Source organism: Dicentrarchus labrax, unplaced genomic scaffold (assembly GCF_905237075.1).
Source record: "Dicentrarchus labrax unplaced genomic scaffold, dlabrax2021, whole genome shotgun sequence".
In the NCBI taxonomy this organism is placed as follows: Eukaryota; Metazoa; Chordata; class Actinopteri; family Moronidae; genus Dicentrarchus; species Dicentrarchus labrax.
This window is the reverse complement of record NW_026136719.1, coordinates 36,325,980-36,347,475: the sequence shown is the minus strand read 5'-3', so window position 1 is coordinate 36,347,475 and position 21,496 is coordinate 36,325,980. Positions and strand designations below refer to the sequence as shown.

At 43.3% G+C, this 21,496-nt stretch overlaps 1 protein-coding gene and 1 long non-coding RNA gene across 3 annotated transcripts; one reads left to right on the top strand and one right to left on the bottom strand.

Moving 5' to 3' along the window:
- The first annotated feature begins 2,398 nt into the window (after positions 1 to 2,398).
- On the top strand, positions 2,399 to 4,612 carry LOC127351279 (uncharacterized). Its single transcript, XR_007880837.1, has 3 exons — positions 2,399 to 2,491; positions 2,626 to 2,688; positions 4,468 to 4,612. It is a non-coding gene; the product is annotated as an uncharacterized LOC127351279 (long non-coding RNA).
- A 769-nt stretch (positions 4,613 to 5,381) lies between these two features.
- lmbrd2b (LMBR1 domain containing 2b) lies at positions 5,382 to 20,787 on the bottom strand. Of its 2 annotated transcripts, none has more exons than XM_051378560.1 (18): positions 20,588 to 20,787; positions 16,327 to 16,522; positions 16,136 to 16,242; positions 15,597 to 15,698; positions 15,341 to 15,508; positions 15,022 to 15,232; positions 14,868 to 14,942; positions 14,675 to 14,788; positions 13,467 to 13,650; positions 13,073 to 13,254; positions 11,864 to 11,997; positions 10,894 to 10,999; positions 9,169 to 9,266; positions 8,583 to 8,686; positions 8,460 to 8,506; positions 7,684 to 7,798; positions 7,474 to 7,600; positions 5,382 to 6,885 (listed from the first exon to the last, which is right to left on the bottom strand). In XM_051378560.1, exons 2-18 carry the CDS (start codon positions 16,498 to 16,500, stop codon positions 6,822 to 6,824), a joined length of 2,112 nt encoding a protein of 703 aa, XP_051234520.1. In that variant the 5' UTR covers positions 16,501 to 16,522; positions 20,588 to 20,787; the 3' UTR covers positions 5,382 to 6,821. The 2 variants fall into 2 exon arrangements, with proteins under 2 accessions (XP_051234520.1, XP_051234521.1); XM_051378561.1 differs by having other exon boundaries at positions 15,597 to 15,695.
- Between the last annotated feature and the right edge of the window lie 709 nt (positions 20,788 to 21,496).

The window sequence follows — 21,496 nt, the reverse complement described above, 5'->3', positions numbered from 1 at the left end:
GCGGTTCAAAGTGGCAGACTCCGTAGAAGAGGACTAACAGACACATACCTATGAACATTATATTGCAGTAATGTTACACACTAGGTTAGCTATGAATGAATCACAGGAATGTAAGGGAGCATGATCAGTTATTAGTTATGTCAGATACATTGTTCCTCATGCCTTTATCTGCTGTTAACTCCTGACCTTGGCATTTTAAAATATTTGAAGGTGTTCTTACCTGCTGTTGCTTCAGGAAGCTCTGATGCTGAGGAAGCAGACAGAGCAGAGAGTATTTATATCAGCAGAGAGGGTGGAGCTCTGTGGTCACATGATTTCAGAGAAAGGGTCTTACTGCTGATAACAAGTGGTGAAGGCAGAGTTCACTTTGATAAGATACATCTTTATTGATTCTCAGTAAGTATTTAAATGTTGCAGCAGAAACCAAGTAAAAACTCTACACTAACACTACTCACAGGTGATCAGAGAGCATGCTGGGTTTATGGTTAAATTTAAAGAAATTCCCTCAAAACGTTCCAGAGATGTTACGTTCACAAGAATGGAAGACGTACCTGTGCATGAAGCCCTTCCTCTGATAAACCTGGACCTGACTGATCATATAGACTGTATATATATATATATATATATATATATATATATATATATATATAGACCTCATTAATGAAGTTTCAGTGGGACTGATAAATGATTTGATTCTTCAGCATAGTGTGAATGTTGAAACATGGCTGAAATGTTTTCTGACCAATAAATGCTGACTGTAGCAATGCTCATGTTGCTTCTTAACTTCTTTTTTAAGCTTCTATTTTCAATTTCGCCTCGAAACCTGTATTTTGTTAAATAAACTAAAATTTATCATGTATTAAAACCATCTCCATCAGCTATAATTTACTCAGATCATTACACCTTTTGGTACTCTACAGACCACCTGCTCCTCATTCACAGACTTTGTTTTTAAGATTTTAATTATTGCTCATTTCAATATTCACCTGAACACCTGCCATGTATGTAGACCCTCCTGCACACATTGGTCACACAGGTAGCTGCTGTTGTTGTTCATATTCTAAAACTGCAGGTCAGAGGGTTTATTAGGAGTATAAAGAGTAATTATGAGGAAATGACAGCAGCATTTGAACATTAACCTTCATAATATCAGAACCTGATTATCTATTTGCTGACGTCTTAAATCTGATTTGGATGTTACAACATCGTTGAACTTGAATTATCACGATTGTATGCCAGCCAGTCACATTCCAGTTTGAAATGGAAGATCTCACTATACCGGTGTATTATTCATGTTTCTTACTGGAATTTATCCACTGGAATAACACATCAGTATGATCAGTATGAACCAATCAGGTTCTGATATTGTGAAGGTGAATGTATAATTCCTTTATGAGCCAAACTCTGTCTACTGGGAATACACTGCTAATGTAACTCAGCAGCAGTCACTACTCATTTCTTGGGTTTTTACAAGCCAGATGGATAACTGCACTATTATGGAAGAACATGGATGTAGGATAAAGGAAGAGACTGACAAGAAAGGCATGAACTTTGCTCACTTGTGGAGCACCTACATGACTTTTTCCCACTTTGTTGAAGCTGTTTGAACCAAAAGGTAATTGAACCCAAATGAAGACAAGGAGGCAAAATGAAAGGTCAGAGAATAAGTTCAGCAAAAGCAAATGAATCCATGGAAACAGGCAAAATCCAAAGTCCATAAAAAGAGCAAAGTTCACCAACTCTGGGAAAATACTGAGGAAATGGCTAGTAGGCTTGAGGAAAGGAACACGCAGGGTGCTTTTCATTATGCTAACGTGTCATGATGGCTGACTGTGAACGTGACACTGCTGTTGTAAAATGTACTTGTTAGGAAGTTGTGGTCCTGTGTGAAACACTGTGAAACTTGTTTAAACATTATTACGTTAAAATGATCGTGTCATAGCGCAATGTAGCGTTAGCATTAGTTATTCCTCATTTTGGGCTTTGTTGTACTGCAGCCTTTAGAATATCCCGTAAATATTTGAATCGTTCTTTGGTTACAGATGATGAAACTTCAGAATGATCAGTTTATGATGCTTATTTTACAATTCGACCGGAGTCACAGACTAAATGCACAAGAGACAGAAGGATAATGAGGTGACACAGAAAACAGGCGGGAAAATGACAAAGGCAACAAATAAAGTCTTTCAACATAAAACAGGAAATAACCAAACCAGAACAGATTTGAATGAGTTAAACTATTTTGTTCATTATTCGTTTATTTTTCTTTCATATTTTTCATCATTTGCTAAAGTTTTCATGTTTAATGTTATTTCAAAGTTAAATTAAATACAAAAATAACAGTAATAAGCATTAACCAACATTTAATTAACACAGTTATCGTCTCACTTTAGTAACACAAGACAGAAGACCATAAACAACTTCTCCAATCTGGGCAGCAGCAAGCAGGTCCAGTCCGGAGATCCTGCCGAGAACCGGCTGGAAAACCAAGGTAAACGACGACAACCATTAATAGATCTTCCATCTGAATGTACAATAAGAACAACCTTATCAAACTTATCTCTAATCAAATAGTTTTACAGGCCGATGCATTTGGTACACTGAATATGTTTTGTTTTTTTACAGATGTGATTCCAGACATCTGGTCATCACTGCTGTGTGAAGACCAGTGAAGAGAAGAAGTTACAAGTTGGTCTTAGATAAATAAGTGTTATAACAAATCATTTTGTTTGTAAGAGTACATTAGTTGAACTTGTAGTAGTGTGTAACAGTAGCATCAAAATCATATCAGGGTAGATACACATTCTTTGTCCTTGGAAATTCAGTTTATCCTCCATCGCTCCTTCTGATCTGAAACCAAACATCGTCCTCCCACTCCACTCCCATGGTGTAGTTGACCAGAGAGTTGATCAGAATAGATTTTCCTGTTCCTGTTTCACCAACAAGTAAAATGGTTCTGTTTGTCTTCTTCACATCTTATTCACCAAGAGTCATTCTTCTTAGAGTTCCAATCTTCTCCAATACTCAAATCTAGAGTTTAAAAGCACCAAGATCTAAACAGTGGATGGTAAACAGTCAATGTGTGACAGCTTCTGATTATTGATTACTGATCAGCTCCATATAGAACACAGCTCTAGAGTTAATACACTGTTTATTGATTATACATTATTGATTGAATCAACTCCATATAGAACATAGCTGCACACAGCTTTACAATAAAGCGTCAGCTGTCATACAGGAAGTGAAAGGAGAGGACGTATTGAATGAATAAAGCTGTCTGTAGTCTTAGTGTTCATGTTAGTTTGTGATGAATGTGTTAAGTTCACTTGAGACTTGGACCCCAAAGCAAAGACACACTCTCTGGTGAGTGGGAACTGAAGATATTTTAATAGAAATCCAAAAACAAAACCGGAACTAAAGCGGGCAGGGGAAGCAGGGAGCTGGCTGGCAGGAGGATGTCTTCAGCAGACTCGCACAGGCAAAACTAGACTTGGGAAAGTAGTAGAACAGCATGCCGGGTTGGAGCAGAGAGGAGACCGGGCTAATGAGGGACAACCGACTGTGGTTGTCTGATGGTTATGTAATTACTGCTGAGTGTACAGAAAACTGCCCTGAGGGGTAATAAAGATATCGAGGTAACAAGATGTAAGGATAAAGTATAATAATAAACTTTATACAGGAGTTGGCAAATAAAATAATACTAATCATTAGATATAAATAAGGCATGCAGGCAATAAAATGGTGTGCTAAAATTATAGATCTTAATAAATTGTTGAGTATATTATCACCATATATGGCAGAAAAGTGACGCCATAATAAACCTGAATTAAACATAGAATTAATTTGATTTCAGTGTATTTCTGATAATAAACAGGACCATACTGTTCATATCAGTTTTATTGACACAACACTGGCAGCAGAGTAACACATACACCATCTTTTCTCTTAATAATGCACTACTGTAAATAACACAGATCAACTAATCATAGAGGGAAATGTGCTGAGATCATGACGGACAATAAATATTCAGATATTCAGAAGATAAAATTAAATACTTTATCACCAGAGTCAGATCCGACTGAAAGAGAAGATACAGTGTGAGTCGTTAATTAGCCCATATAATACAAAAGATATCATACATATATATATACACATACATGATGAGCACACAGTCACTGTTCTCAGGTCAGTTGATCTTAAGAAGCTCAGCTAAACCTGCCAGCAGGGTGTCTTCATCAAGCTAACGCTACATGCTAACCATGTTTAAAATGACCAGACCTGTGTTTTTACTTGTTTTAACACATTTACTACAAATCAAACATCCTACAGCTCACCGCAGCGCCCTCTACCGCAGGGCTCTCTACCGCAGCGCCATCTACCGCAGCGCCCTCTACCGCAGCGCCCCTACCGCAGGGCTCTCTACCGCAGGGCTCTCTACCGCAGGCTCACCGGCTGAGTCTACCGCAGGGCTCTCTACCGCAGCGCCATCTACCGCAGCGCCCTCTACCGCAGGGCTCTCTACCGCAGGGCTCTCTACCGCAGGGCTCTCTACCGCAGCACCATCTACCGCAGCGCCCTCTACCGCAGGGCTCTCTACCGCAGCGCCCTCTACCGCAGCGCACTCTACCGCAGGGCTCTCTACCGCAGCACCCTCTACCGCAGCGCCCTCTACCGCAGGGCTCTCTACAGCAGCGCCATCTACCGCAGCGCCCTCTACCGCAGGGCTCTCTACCGCAGCGCCCTCTACCGCAGCGCCCTCTACCGCAGGGCTCTCTACCGCAGCGCTCTCTACCGCAGGGCCCTCTACCGCAGCGTCATCTACCGCAGCGTCCTCTACCGCAGCGCTCATTACCGCAGCGCCCTCTACCGCAGCGGAAGAGGAGGAAGATGTACAAATGAGCAAAAACACACAAAAACACTCAGGTCACTTGTCTTTGTCTTATTTCTGTAAGTGTGTATGTACAGAGGGATAAAGGAAACGTCTGCCATCTTCACTTCAGGGTGACAGAAATCTATTTATGGCAGTTTGGGGGGGAAATGGCACATCTGGAACCATTTTAACAACATGGAGAAAACAAAATGGTTCAGGACCACAATAATCACGTCTCACAGCATTTAAACACAAAGGAAGTAAAACTGATGGAGGCAAATAACAGCTATTATTAATATTATTATTATTATTATTATAGTCTAATACTTCCTATGGAACTGGAAACCACTGAATTAAAGGGTTTAAGTGTTTCACTGACTGAATTTACAGTCTGTGGGTGGATTCTCAAAAACTAGGTTTTAAAACTTGCTTTAATTGAGTTCCTCAAATTCTGAACATTAATTGAAGTCTGTTTTTTGCTGAGCACTGGTTTTTGGAGCTGCTGGTCAGACTGGTTGTACTGGGAGTGAGAACAGTGTGTAACTGAAAGGTGCTGTACATGAACTCTACAGTGTGAACCGACTGCTGCCTGAGGACCGCCTCTCTGTGGAGCTCTCTCTCCTGATTGGATGAATGTGAAATGTATGCTCAGGTTAGTGCAGAGGGGAGGGACTGAGAGAGCCACAGTGCCGACTCAGTGCCGACTGTCAGAACATCTGAATGCTATTTAACAAAAGTTAAAAACATCACTAACAGCAACTTTAAAGAATAAAAACAGTCAAATAAATAAAACTTTTTTACATTTTGAATTTGTGAACTCAGAAATAACAAAATGTTAGAAATTGTAGCACTTAGATGAACAAGTTCAACTTGACTGTAAAGTCAAGTTAAAAGTTCAAACCAAAATTCAGACAGATGGTTTTCAAAATAAAATACTTCAGTGCTGCAGTAGGTAACTAAGTGTAAGGTAAGGTAAGTGAAACTGTGTCCTGACAGCACGAGACAGACAAGATCAGGTTATTGTTATAAAAGTTACTGCAGCTGTGAATTCAGTGATTTTTTATATTTTTAAGGTTTTCAGCTTTTATTTGCCTCCATGTGAGAGCTGCTTTCATACATTCACACCTTCTTACATGATTACAATTCATTATTATTAGACCTTCAGATGAAGTGACGGATTAAACCAGCAGCACATCAAACTCATCAGTAGAGCTGCAACGATTAGTTAATTAATCGATTAGTTGTCAACTATTAAATTAATCACCAACTATTTTAAAGATTGATTAATCGCTTTGAGTCATTTTTGTTGTTTTTGATTTCAGCTCCTCAGATGTGAAGATTCTGGTTGCTTTATTCCTCTATGACAGTACACTGAGTACCTTTGAGGACATGTTATGGACCAAACAACTAATCGATTAAATGAGAAGTGATGGAGAGAATAATGGATAATGAGAATAGTGGTTAGTTGCAGCCCTGCTGACGATGTTTATCAGTCTGTTTCTATGACGACATATAAATAAATAACAGATAAACATAGAATAAACAATATAAATAAAGTCATGGACCTTCATTGAACCGTTCACTGACGCGGCGTGTTGACATGCAGCTGCAGACTCACATTCATGAGCATGCTCACACCCCTGCACATGCAGCTCAGGCAGACGGGGGGGGGGTCTGGATCAATATCTGTCAGTCTGCATTCACACCGACAGTTTATAGAACTTTAATACAGATTCCTTCTAAAGAGCCTCCATTCGCAGCCGGACACGAGACCTGATGCAAAGTGTTCCTGAAGATATTCCAGGTAACAGGACGTCACTGACCGGGTTGTTATTTAATGACCATGCATCATGGGGGAGGGGGGGACAGCCTGTGAGCTGTGAGGTGGAGGAGGTCATGTGGTACATTTACTTCCTGTAGACTGTGACGTTCAGCTGACGTTCTCTCCTCCTCAGACGTCGTCAAATATTCGGCTCCGAGATGACGACATGGACAGATAGCGTCCTCCTGCGTGTCTGAAATACAAAATACACAACTGAAGGTCTCAACTCTCAGCGACACACTGCTGCAGGAAGTCAAATATTCCTCCTAGGTTGTCTGCTTGTGTTTGGACTGACGGTCTCCAACTAGTCATAATACAGCACCTGTGCACTTCAGTTACCGTGGTTACGCTTCACTCACATAGTCTCCCTTTAACATTACTTGTTAGCGTTAGGGTCAGTGGTTGCTAGCCTCTCCCAAATGAACAAAGAGAACACAAAAAAATGGAAATAAAAAAGAAATAAAAGCACTTGATACAAAAGATAAAAACTTTATCTGCCTCTGGTAAAATGTTTTTACTCTGATATTATATATTATATTATATACGTTACATAAGCATTTAATAAGTTGTATAGCAGAACATTGCTCATCAAATGGATCTGAAAGTGACCCCAACAATATGGATCACCCCCGTCGTTATGGATATCACTGTGGATCCACTGGAGTGATATATTTACACTTATTGTTCTTTAAAGTGTGTCAGATCTGTAATGTGAAGGACGCACACACACATACACGGACAACAGCGGTGGTGGTGCAGGAGGGACAGAGGTCGTCTTTACCTGCCAGACTCTGCGTCCAGAGGGTCGTCTGTCAGGGAATCGGCATTGAAGTCTAAAGGTTCGGCGTCCTGCAGCAGCTCGATGCAGTCCCTCTCAGCCCGACTCCCGGCGCGGGAATATTTAGCTTCTGCCCGACAAACAACAACTTTATTTGTAATGAACAGCAGAGAGATATTTCTCTGCTACAGCAGTTTGTGCTGCTGGACTTACGTCTGGTGTTGCTGGGGGGCACAGTGTCTGAGTAACTGGTCTCCTTCATTTCATGACTGCTCCTGTTCCTGGCCGTGTAGTCTTCTCTCTGGTTTCCATAACGCTCCTTCCACTCCTGCAACACACATATACACACACACACACACATTGGTTTGACACAGACTCAAACACACCTCTCCTCTACCAGCGGGTCGGTATGTAAAGGTGGGGTTATGGTGGCATCTGCGTTGGTGAATTCAGGATTTATTTCCACCAAACCAGAGTTGGTGCTTGCTGCTGCCAACAGTGGACAGACTCACTCTGAGGACAGTTACAATGGTTAAGAGGAGGAGGTTTTCAGTGGAGTCTGGTGGTCTCAGTTCAGTTGTTGTGGTCTGAGATGATGCTGCTCGAGTCTGAAACTCGTACACAGCAACTTTAACTACGTGGCTCCTAAAAACCCATGGGCTGCTCGAGTGATGATTCAGGTCTCATTAAGAGAAGTAAATCTGTTCACTGACGAGACGAGGGTTTCTGTTAACAGCCATTAAATATATTCTTCATAATTAAACAATACCTTTTATGGGTTTGTGAGACGTTGATGGGGAATAACCATAAACTGCATTATAGCTACTTCTGTTTTCAGTCACTTCCTTTGAGGGGCTTTCATTCTGATTCATTTGTCTTGTTGAGCAAAATATCTCAAACATTTTCAGGAAGCTTTGGTAGATAAAATCTGTCCTTATATTTCATTCTATTCACATAAATGTCTCTCTGACTGAGGTTGTGATACTCACTCTCCGTCTGTTCTCGCCATCTTCGATCCTCTGCCGCTTCCTTTTCTCTGTAAGAACATTAATGAATGCACATTAGCATGCTGCTGAGCTGTTTTATATTACTGTAAGTGAACGTGCCGTTACCCCGTCGGATCAGCTCCTTGCCCTCGTCGATCAGGTCAGAGGTCATTTCACTGTCGCCCACGAACTGCTGGAAGCCCAGAAGGTTCAGGCAGCGAGTCCCCAGACTGACAGAAGAGTTGATTACAACCACAGTTCAATGAGCGTATAAAGCAGTCAGACGACATTTACTGAAGGAATCAATCATATTATACATTGATACTGATTCAAAGTGTCTAATTCATTTAGTTTTTAACATTTTAATAGCCGGTCTGCTCCGACTGAAACTGCTGTTTTTATCATCTACGTCGGTGAATTAAGGATTTATTTCCACCAAACCAGAGTTGGTGATTGTTGGAAACACTAACAGAGATGCTTTTAATGAGTTTTATTCTGTTTCTGTCCACTCTGAGTGAAGTTAGATGATCTACAAGTAAAATGACAGTTAGCACCTTGCAAAGAAGCCTCTACCATCAGTGTATGAATGTGTGTGTGACAGTGACTCCTCAGTACATTGCACAGTCAAACCCAACGGTTTGCTCGTGCTGATGGCTGGTGATCTGCCATTAAAACACAGCCCTCAATGTTCCAGACAGCAGAGTAGTCTCACCTGAAGTAGGTGGCGATACAGAGGATCACGATCAGTATGGGGTAGTAGATGTAGAAGCCATTAGCAATGAAAGAGAGAACACGCATCGATCCCATGATCTGAAAAACAAAAGCTGCGGTCAGCTTTTAGACTTTAGAAAGTAATAAAACATGTTTTAACAAAACTTTAATATTGTATTTACCAGTGTTAATTTCGTTGACGAAGACTATGACAAAAAATATTCGCCAACAAACCTTTTTCACGGACGAAAACTAAATAATTACTAAATAAAAAGTCAGATATGATAACGAAGACTGTGACGAAATATAACTGACACTTATGTCAACGAATAAAAATGAGACGAAAATGTTAGGGAGGGACGAATGGAGAAGAGATCCAATCAGAAATACTCTTTTTGTGGGACAAGTTGGGAAGAAATCCAATCAGAGCGAATCTTTGAGGGTAGGTTGATCTATGCAGAAGCAGCAGAGCCAATTTAAAAAGCCGCGGCAAATCCAGACGCAACAGCTAAACGAGTCTGCAGAACTTCGCTCAGTTTCGAGGACGTTTTCACAACAGTTTGGTTGTTTACATTATATTTAATTGTGTTTAGTTGCACAGTCTTAGTTACACAGCTTTGGCTGATTTCAGTTGATTTTGCTCGTTAGCAACACCTAACGTTTTGCAGTGCACCCGGTCCGAGGGCAATGGCTCATGAACAACAGAAATGTCAGCGCTAGGTCTAGGACGAAAACGAAGAATTGACATCTGGTCACACTTCCCATATGACAACAAGGACAACAAGACCATCTGTAAACCGTGTGGAGCAAAAATCGCTGGGAAAAACACCACCAACTTCAAGTGACATTTACAGACGACTCATCCAGAAATACATGCAAAGGTTAGCATACACGCTAAGGTTATTTTATCAGATAAACCACCGTGATTTAGTCGACTAAAATCTGCTAATATTTAGTCGACTAAAACTAGACTAAGACTAAAAGATTTCAGATGACTAAAATATGACTAAAACTAAATGGTGTGTTATTCAAAAGACTAAGACTAAATCAGAATTTGCTGTCAAAATTAACACTGGTATTTACACACTGACAGTATACAGAGTGGACACAGATCCCATTCACTCTAATGGAGAATGAGCTCAGTAAACAGTTTCCTGATGAGTTTCTGGTCTCAGTCTCTAGTTTCAGTCTTCTTCCATACAGCATGATGTTCATTTAGTAACTGATGGTCCCATTTAGAGTAAAACAGACCATAAAGCAGGGTATGCTTTAGGGCGGGGCTACCTTGTGATTGACAGCTCATTCTCAGTGAGTCCGTGCAGCTCAACCAAACTCAGATCAAACTGTCAAACAGTGCTGATCAGATATGGATCCAGATTCTGTTGTTGACTATTTCTCTCCTCAAATCTGTTCACAAACATATTTTACAGTTTATCTGGAATACCAGATCCTGTGTGAGCAGGCGAGCAGCCAATGAGAGCAGAGCAACTCGCTTTACGTGACCTCTGCTGGCTCCGACTAACTGGAGGCTTTAGGACGGGGCTCAACAAAGTGATGGGTGAGCACAGATTCTGTTATTGATTATTGATTTTAGAAGAGGTGATATGGATGTAGAGAGCCTGTATGTATTAGACGGGCTGTGGTGTTTGTCTGTGTGTCTTAGTGGCTCATATGTACTGAGATATTCATACAGAGCGAATCCCAGATGGTACTGAGGGGGATTTACCGAGGTGTAAGCGGTCTGTTCCTTCTGCTGGTGGGAGATGGCAGAGTCCATGTGGATCAAGCCCAGGAAGTTCAGACACAGAGGAGGCGTTAAACGACAGAACAACCTGCAGAGTGAAGAGTAACACATCCTTCATCACATATTCAGACTTTACTGGAATAATAATAATAATAATACATTTTATTAGTAAAGCACTTTTCATAAAAGAATCTCAAAGTGCTACAGAAACCAACAAACACAATAACAAGAAACACTAAGGGCAATAACACATTAAAATCAGAAACCAATAAGAATACAAGTGATAAAATACATTAAGAAAAAACAAAAAAATCTAAGGACAACTTAAGAACGCCTGCCTGAACAAGAAAGTTTTAAGCCCTTTTTTAAAAGTGTCCACAGACTGGGGTTTTCGCAGATGTTCAGGGAGGGAGTTCCAGATGTGAGGGACAGCGGAGCAGAAGGCTCGGTCTCCCATGGTGCAGAGTCTTGAGCGGGGCTGATGGAGGAGGTTTGTGCTTTGGGACCGGAGGTTACGGGTGGATGAGTGAGGGGTAAGGAGGTCTTTGAGGTATTGGGGGCGTTGCTGTAGATGCAAAGGTAGGTGATGAGGGCGATCTTGTATTGGATTGTTGAGGTTATGGGGAGCCAGTGGAGGTTCTGAAGAATGGGGGTGATGTGGTCGTATTTGCGGGTTTTCATCAGAGTTCGGGCAGCACAGTTCTGAATGAATTGAAGTTTCTGAAGGTGTTTATTGGGTATACCAGGCTGTTACAGTAATCAAGCCTGGAGGAGATTGAGGCGTGGACGAGTTTTTCTGCGTCAGAGAAACTGAGGAAGTTTTGAAATGTTCTTGATATGGAAAAAGCAGGTTTTGTACAGATGTTTGATGAGGAAGTCTGCTCCTCAATCATGTTCCTGAATTCAGACAAAATAAAGTAAAATAAAAGAGCATGATGGCAGAGAGACTCACATGCCGCTGAACTGGAGGCTGTAAGCATCAGTCTGGTGATGGGAGGCCAGGTAGTAGTAGTTGAAAACCCGGATGCGGAACACCGTGGAGTAAACGCAGGTACACAGGAAGAAGATTGTGATGAAGCACGCCATCTGGTGGACAGAAGTGTCATCACAAACCAGTCACATAAAGAGGTCAAAGAAAGAAAGTTCTTTTCTTAATCAGTGTTTGTACCTAATCTCTTCCTGTTTCCTGTTTCCAGCTGATTTAACACTAATGAAAACATACCTACAAATATTATATTTCTGACAACAGAGCCTCCTCAGTGTTACAGTCTGCTCTTTAACTCTCTAGCAGCTATGTTAACACCACCGTTCAGCCATTACACAGTATTGTTTCTGTACTGTGTCGACTGCAACTACATTTACTCTGTGGTTCTTCTGTTTGTTCCTGAATTTATCAAAAAGGTTCTTGGTCGCCTGAGAGAGTTTCTGCTGATGTGATCTGTATTTCTCTCTCTCTCTCTCTCTCTCTCTCTCTCTCTCTCTCTCTCTCTCTCTCTCTCTCTCTCTCTGTGTGTGGCCTTTCACTCGGAGAAGTTGTGAAGCTGTGTAAAGTCCTCCTGGATCCACTATCAGGGTTAGTATGGACACATTTAACTCCAGTTTTATTGTTGCTTCTTTAATGAAGCAGGTTCATGATGAAGTGTCTCAGATTCATTACAGATAGGGGGTCAGTGTTTATGGGACACTCACTGGAGAGTTTGTCCTTACCCAGATCAAGGGGCTATGGTCAGAGGATGCTGTATGTTGCACGGACAACTAGTAAAGCTGGAATTTTGGGCAATATTAATGAGATTTGACTTGACACTGACTAATGATGACTGACTTGATAAACTACACTCTGCCACAGTCTGTCTGTGATAGGTGGTTCAGTCCGCAGTGTATCTGCTGATAGGATGTTCAGTCCACAGTGTACGAGCTGATAGGTGGTTCAGTCCGCAGTGTACGAGCTGATAGGTGGTTCAGTCCACAGTGTATGAGCTGATTGGTGGTTCAGTCCGCAGTGTACGAGCTGATAGGTGGTTCAGTCCGCAGTGTACGAGCTGATAGGTGGTTCAGTCCACAGTGTACGAGGTGATAGGTGGTTCAGTCCGCAGTGTACGAGCTGATAGGTGGTTCAGTCCACAGTGTATGAGCTGATAGGCGTGCTGTGTGCGTGTCTCACCTCGATGTACAGGTAGTTGTAGTCTCTCTCAGCCAGCTGGATGAACACGGCGAACAGCGATAGGACGGGCCGGGTGCTGAAGAAGGTGCACTCAGACCAGACGACGGCCACGCTGAACAGAGTCAGAACCACAGACAGCAGCCGGTAAAACCAGCGCTTCAGGAAACACTCCCAGTACCACTCTGCACAAACACACACATTCATACAGAGGAGATGAGTGCAAGGCTCAAAGGTACCAAGGCAGAGCTTCATCCCATCACTGACACTGAGAACAAGTGCACTTTAAATATTCTTCAGCTGGTTGTTTACAGTAACAGGTAGAAGTACTGAGCAGTACAGTGCGCAGTATATGTAGGAGAGGTACTAATGATAGAGGCCCTGCACTCACACCCACCTACAGTCGGCGTGTATATGTATCTGCTGAACCAGCCGGCGGGCTCAGAGGACGGGAAGCTGTGGACAAACTGGTGGGTGGAACTGGTCTCATTCTTGGCTACGTCCTCCAGGTGGATGGCCTGCTGCAGGAGGATCTGCCACTGGACCCGAGTCCTGTTGTGTCTCTGAACCGCGTAGATCACCTGGAACACACACACACACACACACACACACACACACACACACACACACACACACACACACACACACACACACACACACAGACAGTTATACATCAGTCATCAATCCATCATCACCAGCGAAGACTAGCATGACCCTCACCGCCCACCGTATGTATCATTAAATCAAAGCAGCTTACTACTGTTTTCTTTCTACCCAACGTCTGTTATTAGAGATTCAATTCAATTCAATTCAATTTTATTTGTATAGCGCCAGTTCATAACAAAAGTTATCTCAGGACACTTTTCAAAGACCGAACTCTTTAAAACATTAATTACAGAGACCCAACAGTACCACCATGAGCAAGCACTTGGAGACAGCGACAAGGAAAAACTGCCTGTTAAAAGGCAGAAACCTAGGACAGATCCTTCAGCTCTAGGTGGGTGGGAGAGAGAGAGAGAGAGAGACAGACAGAGAGACAGACAGAGAGAGAGACAGACAGAGAGAGACAGAGAGAGAGACAGGCAGGTGCACAGCAACAACAGTATTGGCAATGGCAATCTAGCAGGACCATGGCAGGAGGCTCCACCAGGAGACGAGAAAGCACAAGAACTCCGGGGAAGAAGTGAAGTTAGTAACATGCATTAATGGAACATGAATGAGTGCAGAAAGAGAGAGGAAGAGAGGAGCTCAGTGCACCATGGGAAATCCCCCGATAGTCTAGGCCTATAGCAGCATAACTAAGGGATGGTTCAGGACTCACCTGATCCAGCCCTAACTATAAGCTTTATCAAAGAGGAATGTCTTAAGCCTACTCTTGAATGTGGTGAGGGTGTCTGCCTCCCGAACCACAACTGGATAATGCTGACACATACCCGAAATCCTGAAATATAAAGCTCAAATCTTATGTTAATTTTGGATCCAACTTTGGATTCATTACTGGAGAACTTCCACTTTAGAAGTCCTTCTTTAAACACAGAGAAGGAAGTTCAGTCTCCAGCTGCTATGAACCATCTTATCTTTCAAGGTGAAGAAGGAACCTCCCACCTGTTTATGAAGCTTCACCAGGCTCTTCTCACTGGGATAAGTGTTCTGTTTGTCATCAAAGTCCTCATAGTCGTCCATGTTCCTGCCCATCTTCTCCTGGTAGTCCACCGGGCACTGAGGGCACAGGTTAATCACTACATCTGATCTATGAATCACAACTGTGACTGTGTTTGTTGAAGTTCTGTACACTTACCTTTCTCAGAATTGTATCGATGTACTTCCTCAGCGGATGGTTATACTTGATGGATTCACTGACTTTTCTCACCTCCTGCAGCAAACCAGACGTCACAGTAAGTAAACGAGCTAACCTTCGTACATTACAGTAACGTCCACAGTGAGACGCCCACCTCCATCACATCCTCCAGGTTCTCCTCCGCATCCGCCTTCTCCGTCATCAGCTTGGACGCCTTGAAATACGTCTTGATGAGTAAGTGCCCGTGTCGAGAAGCGTTCCAGTAGGAGCGGGGGATTTCCACCAGACCGTAACCGAGCAGCAGCACCAGCAGGAACAGGCCCCAGGTGTTAGCTGCTGTGATCCCGATGGTCTGGAGCTCGTACCTGAATCACACAACAGGACAAACCAAAGCGCTGTCACACAGAGGGGCCGTCGTTTCCTAAACCCTCAGGGCACCAGTGGGTGTCTGCACTGGGATCCGGTGCACTCACCAGGAGAGGTGCCACTCTGGATGAACGGCCACGTATATGAGCAGAGAGCCGAAGATGAGCAGGTAGGTCCCGTAATAAATGGCGTTCTCTATCAGCGCCGTTTTAATCTTCCCAGTGATGGAGAAGCCTCCGGAGCGAGCGTACGACTGCATGAAGGGCAGCAGCAACCTGAAACACACGTTCAACAACGTCAGTGTGATTGTATGTTCCAGACAAATACTGCAAACCACAGATGCTCATGGTTTATCATACGGACCAAGTGAGACACTGGGACGTCCAGTACACCACCCTCCAGAACACGGGCATGATGCCATCGGGGATGTAGCTCCATGGCTTGTAGCATGGCGTTGGTACACTGCTGTGGAGAGGAGGGAGAAATAAGAACAGACAGCGGCTGACACTTTATCTTTCTGTCTGTTGCACTGACGTTTATAGTGTGTGAGTCTTTAGTGGAGAAAATATTTTCTGGTTTTCTCTCTGGTGTCTTTGGGCAGTGCCTCACCTCTCTGTGATTTACAGAGTTTCCTGGTGGACAGTGAAGTAACCGCTGCCAGCTAGTTAGCTTAACCGTACCGCCTTGGATGCCCAGTGAGGACCAAGTGCTCATAGGGAGGTGTGTTAGCTACCCTCGTTAGTCGGTTAGAGAAATACTTGTCAGTTAAAATATTAATATCATTTCATTTAGCAAAACTTTTATTTCCAAATGCTTCAGAGCTCAGGATGGAACCAGCTGAGGGAACAATAGCAGATCTAACAAAGCGTTAAACGTCTCCAACAGGAGGAACAGACACTGACCTTTTAGTGGGAGTGACAGATGAGTTTGCAGCCGTGTGATTGGACGAGGGGCTGGCGGTAGGAGCGGAGGTGTGCTCGTGGTCTATCTTACACTGCTTGTAGATGGTCTGTAAGCAGAGAATAAAGACACAGAGTTCAGGCGTCTGCACAGTCTCTGGGATCGGACTTGTGACGTCTCCGTTAGAACTGACCGTGCTGACGTCCAGAGGTAAAATGAAGACGATGAGGAAGCACAGGTACCAGGCCAGCAGCGTGCCAAAAAGCACCATGCGCTGCTGCTTCCTGAAGTCTCCATACTGGTGCAGCAGGAACAGCGCCAGGAAGAACACCACCACGATCTCGATACCCAGAGCAGCCCCGCTCATCCCGCTGCGCTCCGACAGCAACCTGCAACACAGCTCAGAGTCAGAGCGATCTTTACACAGAGGAACCACGAGGAGCAAATAGGGAGTTCACCATATGGATCATTTACAGCCGATAACCGATAACATGATCAATAATTCAGCATTTTAACCTGTAGTTTAGAACCTGAGGGACAGAAAGGCTGAGCTGTAGTCAGAAAGATTATTTAATATTTTTAACGCTGTGGGAATGCTGTGGGAACACTGTAGGAACGCTGAGGGAACACTTTGGGAACACTGTAGGAACGCTGTGGGAACACTGAGGGAACACTGAGGGAACACTGAGGGAACACTGAGGGAACACTTTAGGAACGCTGTGGGAACACTGTGGGAACACTGTGGGAACACTGAGGGAACACTGAGGGAACACTGAGGGAACGCTGTGGGAACGCTGTGGGAACACTGTGGGAACACTGTGGGAACACTGTGGGAACACTGAGGGAACACTTTAGGAACGCTGTGGGAACACTGTGGGAACACTGTGGGAACACTGTGGGAACACTGAGGGAACACTGAGGGAACACTGTAGGAACGCTGTGGGAACACTGAGGGAACACTGAGGGAACACTTTAGGAACGCTGTGGGAACACTGTGGGAACACTGTGGGAACACTGAGGGAACACTGAGGGAACACTGAGGGAACGCTGTGGGAACGCTGTGGGAACACTGTGGGAACACTGTGGGAACACTGTGGGAACACTGAGGGACACTTTAGGAACGCTGTGGGAACACTGTGGGAACACTGTGGGAACACTGTGGGAACACTGAGGGAACACTGAGGGAACACTGTAGGAACGCTGTGGGAACACTGAGGGAACACTGAGGGAACACTTTAGGAACGCTGTGGGAACACTGTGGGAACACTGTGGGAACGCTGTGGGAACACTTTGGGAATGCTGTGGGAACACTGTGGGAACGCTGTGGGAATGCTGTGGGAACACTTTGGGGATGCTGTAGGAACGCTGTAGGAACGCTGTGGGAACGCTGTAGGAACACTGTAGGAACACTGTGGGAACGCTGTGGGGACGCTGTGGGAATGCTGTGGGAACACTGTGGGAACACTGTAGGAAAGCTGTAGGAAAGCTGTAGGAACGCTGTGGGAACACTTTGGGAACACTTTGGGAACACTTTGGGAACGCTGTGGGAATGCTGTGGGAACACTGTGGGAATGCTGTGGGAATGCTGAGAGCTCGGAGCAGTGAGGATCCGGCTGTGTGCACTGAGCTGAGCCAATATTGACAGTAGCTGATATTGTGTAACAGCTTTAGAAGGTAAAGTGACACAAGAAAGTTAAATTACTGATATTTATTCTACTGTGAATGTTAAGTTTGGAGTGTTTATTCTATTTACTGATTATATTGTTTATATTATTACAGTTTATCTTTATTGATTTTATCTTATTGTATTTTACTGTATTTGTCCGACAGTCCTCGATGCTGATAATAAAGGAACATCTCAGTTAATACTTTTAGGGACAATAAAATAATACAAAAATAATGGAGGAAATAGTTATTGATTATTGATTTCAAGGCCGGTACAACATCCTCCTGTCTTTTCTCAAGTCACAGATAAAGAGAGTCACTGTTACAGGAAGTGATGATGATGATGATGATGATGATGAGTGCAGCTGACACAAACATGCTGCTCCTCTTCATCCACTTACTGCCACTCTACAGGACAATCACAACCTTCATCTCACAGCAACATTAAAGACCTGTAAACCTTCGGGGGTCTTTATGTCCACAACGGCAATGGGGGATGGGAGCAGCAAGACCACTCAGACCAGTGATCACTGTTATCATACTGGGAGAACAGGACGGTCATTACAATACATTAATGTGATTGTATTGATACCAATACCATTATAGATTCTACAGACTGGTTCCTCACTGGTTTTACTGTAAATCTGAACAGTGAAACAGTGAAAGCTTCCTCTTCACCATCACTCCTTCTCATCAGCGCAGATAGACCGTACAATGCCAACTGACAGAGAAACATGCTGCCACTGATAAAGGAATCGTTAAGGTCAGAGGCAAACGATTCTGATGGATTAGACCTGATCAGCCTGATCAGTAATCAATACTCCCATTAATAAAGCATTAATCAACCTGATCAGCCTTCAGCAGTTAGCTAGTGTTTCTGTAGTGGAGACTAAACGTTAACAATGATCCATATCAGCAGTTTGAATCCAACTAAAAGCTCCCTGCACCAAACTCCCTTTAAGAAATATCACATTTTAACAATTCCTAACGTGTTCGTAACAACACGTAACTCTAGAAACACGAGCTAAAGGCCGTCATATGTCCACAGTCTGACTGTCAATACAGGATCAATATCATCCATAAAGATACAGTGTATACTGATCAATATCATCCATAAAGATACAGTGTATACTGATCAATAATCCATAAAGATACAGTGTATACTGATCAATATCATCCATAAAGATACAGTGTATACTGATCAATATCATCCATACAAATACAGTGTATACTGATCAATAATCTATACAGATACAGTGTATACTGATCAATAATCAATAAAGATACAGTGTATTCTGATCAATAATCAATAAAGATACAGTGTGTACTGATCAATATCATCCATAAAGATACAGTGTATACTGATCAATAATCAATAAAGATACAGTGTATACTGATCAATATAATAACAGCTGGTTGGATAATCAGATTCCCGCCCAATTAAACACCGACTTATAACGCTGTTAATTGATTGAGGGTTTTTTGGCCGTTACCATAGTAACTACCGGTTGGAGACAGACAGACAGACAGACAGACACTGGATCATTAACTGGAGCTCGTTCATCCGGACTGTCTGTCTGACTGTCTGTCTGTCTGTCTGTCTGACTGTCTGTCTGTCTGTCTGTCTGTCTGTCTGACTGTCTGTCTGTCTGTCTGTCTGTCTGTCTGCCTGACTGACTGTCTGTCTGTCTGTCTGACTGACTGTCTGTCTGTCTGTCTGACTGTCTTTCTGACTGTCTGACTGTCTGTCTGTCTGTCTGACTGACTGTCTGTCTGACTGTCTGACTGACTGTCTGTCTGACTGACTGTCTGACTGACTGTCTGTCTGACTGACTGTCTGACTGTCTGTCTGTCTGTCTGTCTGACTGTCTGTCTGACTGTCTGTCTGTCTGTCTGACTGACTGTCTGTCTGTCTGACTGTCTGTCTGTTTGTCTGTCTGTCTGACTGCCGGTAGACTGACTGTCTGTCTGACTGACTGTCTGTCTGTCTGTCTGACTGTCTGACTGACTGTCTGACTGTCTGTCTGACTGTCTGTCTGACTGACTGTCTGTCTGACTGACTGTCTGACTGTCTGTCTGACTGACTGTCTGTCTGTCTGTCTGACTGTCTGTCTGACTGACTGTCTGTCTGTCTGACTGTCTGTCTGACTGTCTGTCTGACTGACTGTCTGTCTGTCTGACTGTCTGTCTGACTGACTGTCTGTCTGACTGACTGTCTGACTGTCTGTCTGACTGTCTGTCTGACTGACTGTCTGTCTGACTGACTGTCTGTCTGTCTGTCTGTCTGACTGTCTGACTGTCTGTCTGACTGACTGTCTGTCTGTCTGACTGTCTGTCTGTTTGTCTGTCTGTCTGACTGCCGGTAGACTGACTGTCTGTCTGACTGACTGTCTGTCTGTCTGTCTGACTGTCTGACTGACTGTCTGTCTGTCTGACTGACTGTCTGTCTGTCTGACTGTCTGTCTGACTGACTGTCTGACTGTCTGTCTGACTGACTGTCTGTCTGTCTGTCTGACTGTCTGTCTGACTGACTGTCTGTCTGTCTGACTGTCTGTCTGACTGTCTGTCTGTCTGACTGTCTGTCTGTCTGTCTGTCTGACTGTCTGTCTGTCTGACTGTCTGACTGACTGTCTGTCTGTCTGACTGTCTGTCTGACTGTCTGTCTGACTGTCTGTCTGTCTGACTGTCTGTCTGACTGTCTGTCTGTTAGGACAGTTACAGCCCAGAAGCAGCTCGCTAGCATTAATGCTAACGTTAGCATGCGACGTCACTGCCGCGTTGACTCTTACCGCGGTGCTTCCGGTGGACCGTGACACAGTCGGTGTGATTATATTCCCGATTATATTCCCGATTATATTCCTGATTATATTCCCGATTATATTCCTGATCGATCCTTCAACATAAAAACACATCAGCTTCCTCCCGACACACAAACATCGATCACTTCCTGCTTTTGTACCAGCAGTGGACGCTGACGTCAGAGACAGGCGAACGAGGCTCAGCGCGTGCGCAGTAATGCTTCTTCTTCTTCTGCTTCTTCTTCTTCTTCTTCTTCTTCTCCTTTTAATGGCGGTTGGAAAACAGCTTGTAGGTGTAGTACCGCCATCTGCTGGAGTGTGGCGGAGTCGCTCGCAAGGAAAAATAATAATAAAATGAAAACAAACTAAATTCTCTTTATTATTCCTGTTGTCTTTAAATAATTAAACGATGATTGAGTTTCCATTATTTCTTTCCAACAAGATATTCCAATGTAATATATATATAAATAATATAATATGGAAGCCCTAAAGGGCCATGCATTCATACATTTTATTTCCTCTGTTTTCCCGTCATAACGAGTTAATTTTCTCGAGATCTCGAGATAATGACTGTGATATGATAACTGTGGTCAAGCCAGCCGTTACTCTGATCTCCATGGTCAAATCAGCTGCTCTTAAATTTACAGCGTATTCACTTCTGGTTTTCAAAATAAAGGTATTAAGAACAGTAAGCTATAATTCAAACCTCAAACAATTCCTGGCTGTGGACGGTATATTTGACGTCTACACATATAAGAATACAAGTATACTTAATATCAAGCATTTTTACTGCACCAATTTGGAGAAATTCAACAATAAAATTCCATATTTGTACCTGCTTTTACTGTATGCCACTTGGAGGTACAAATATGGAACTTTTGTTTTGGCATTTCTCCACAT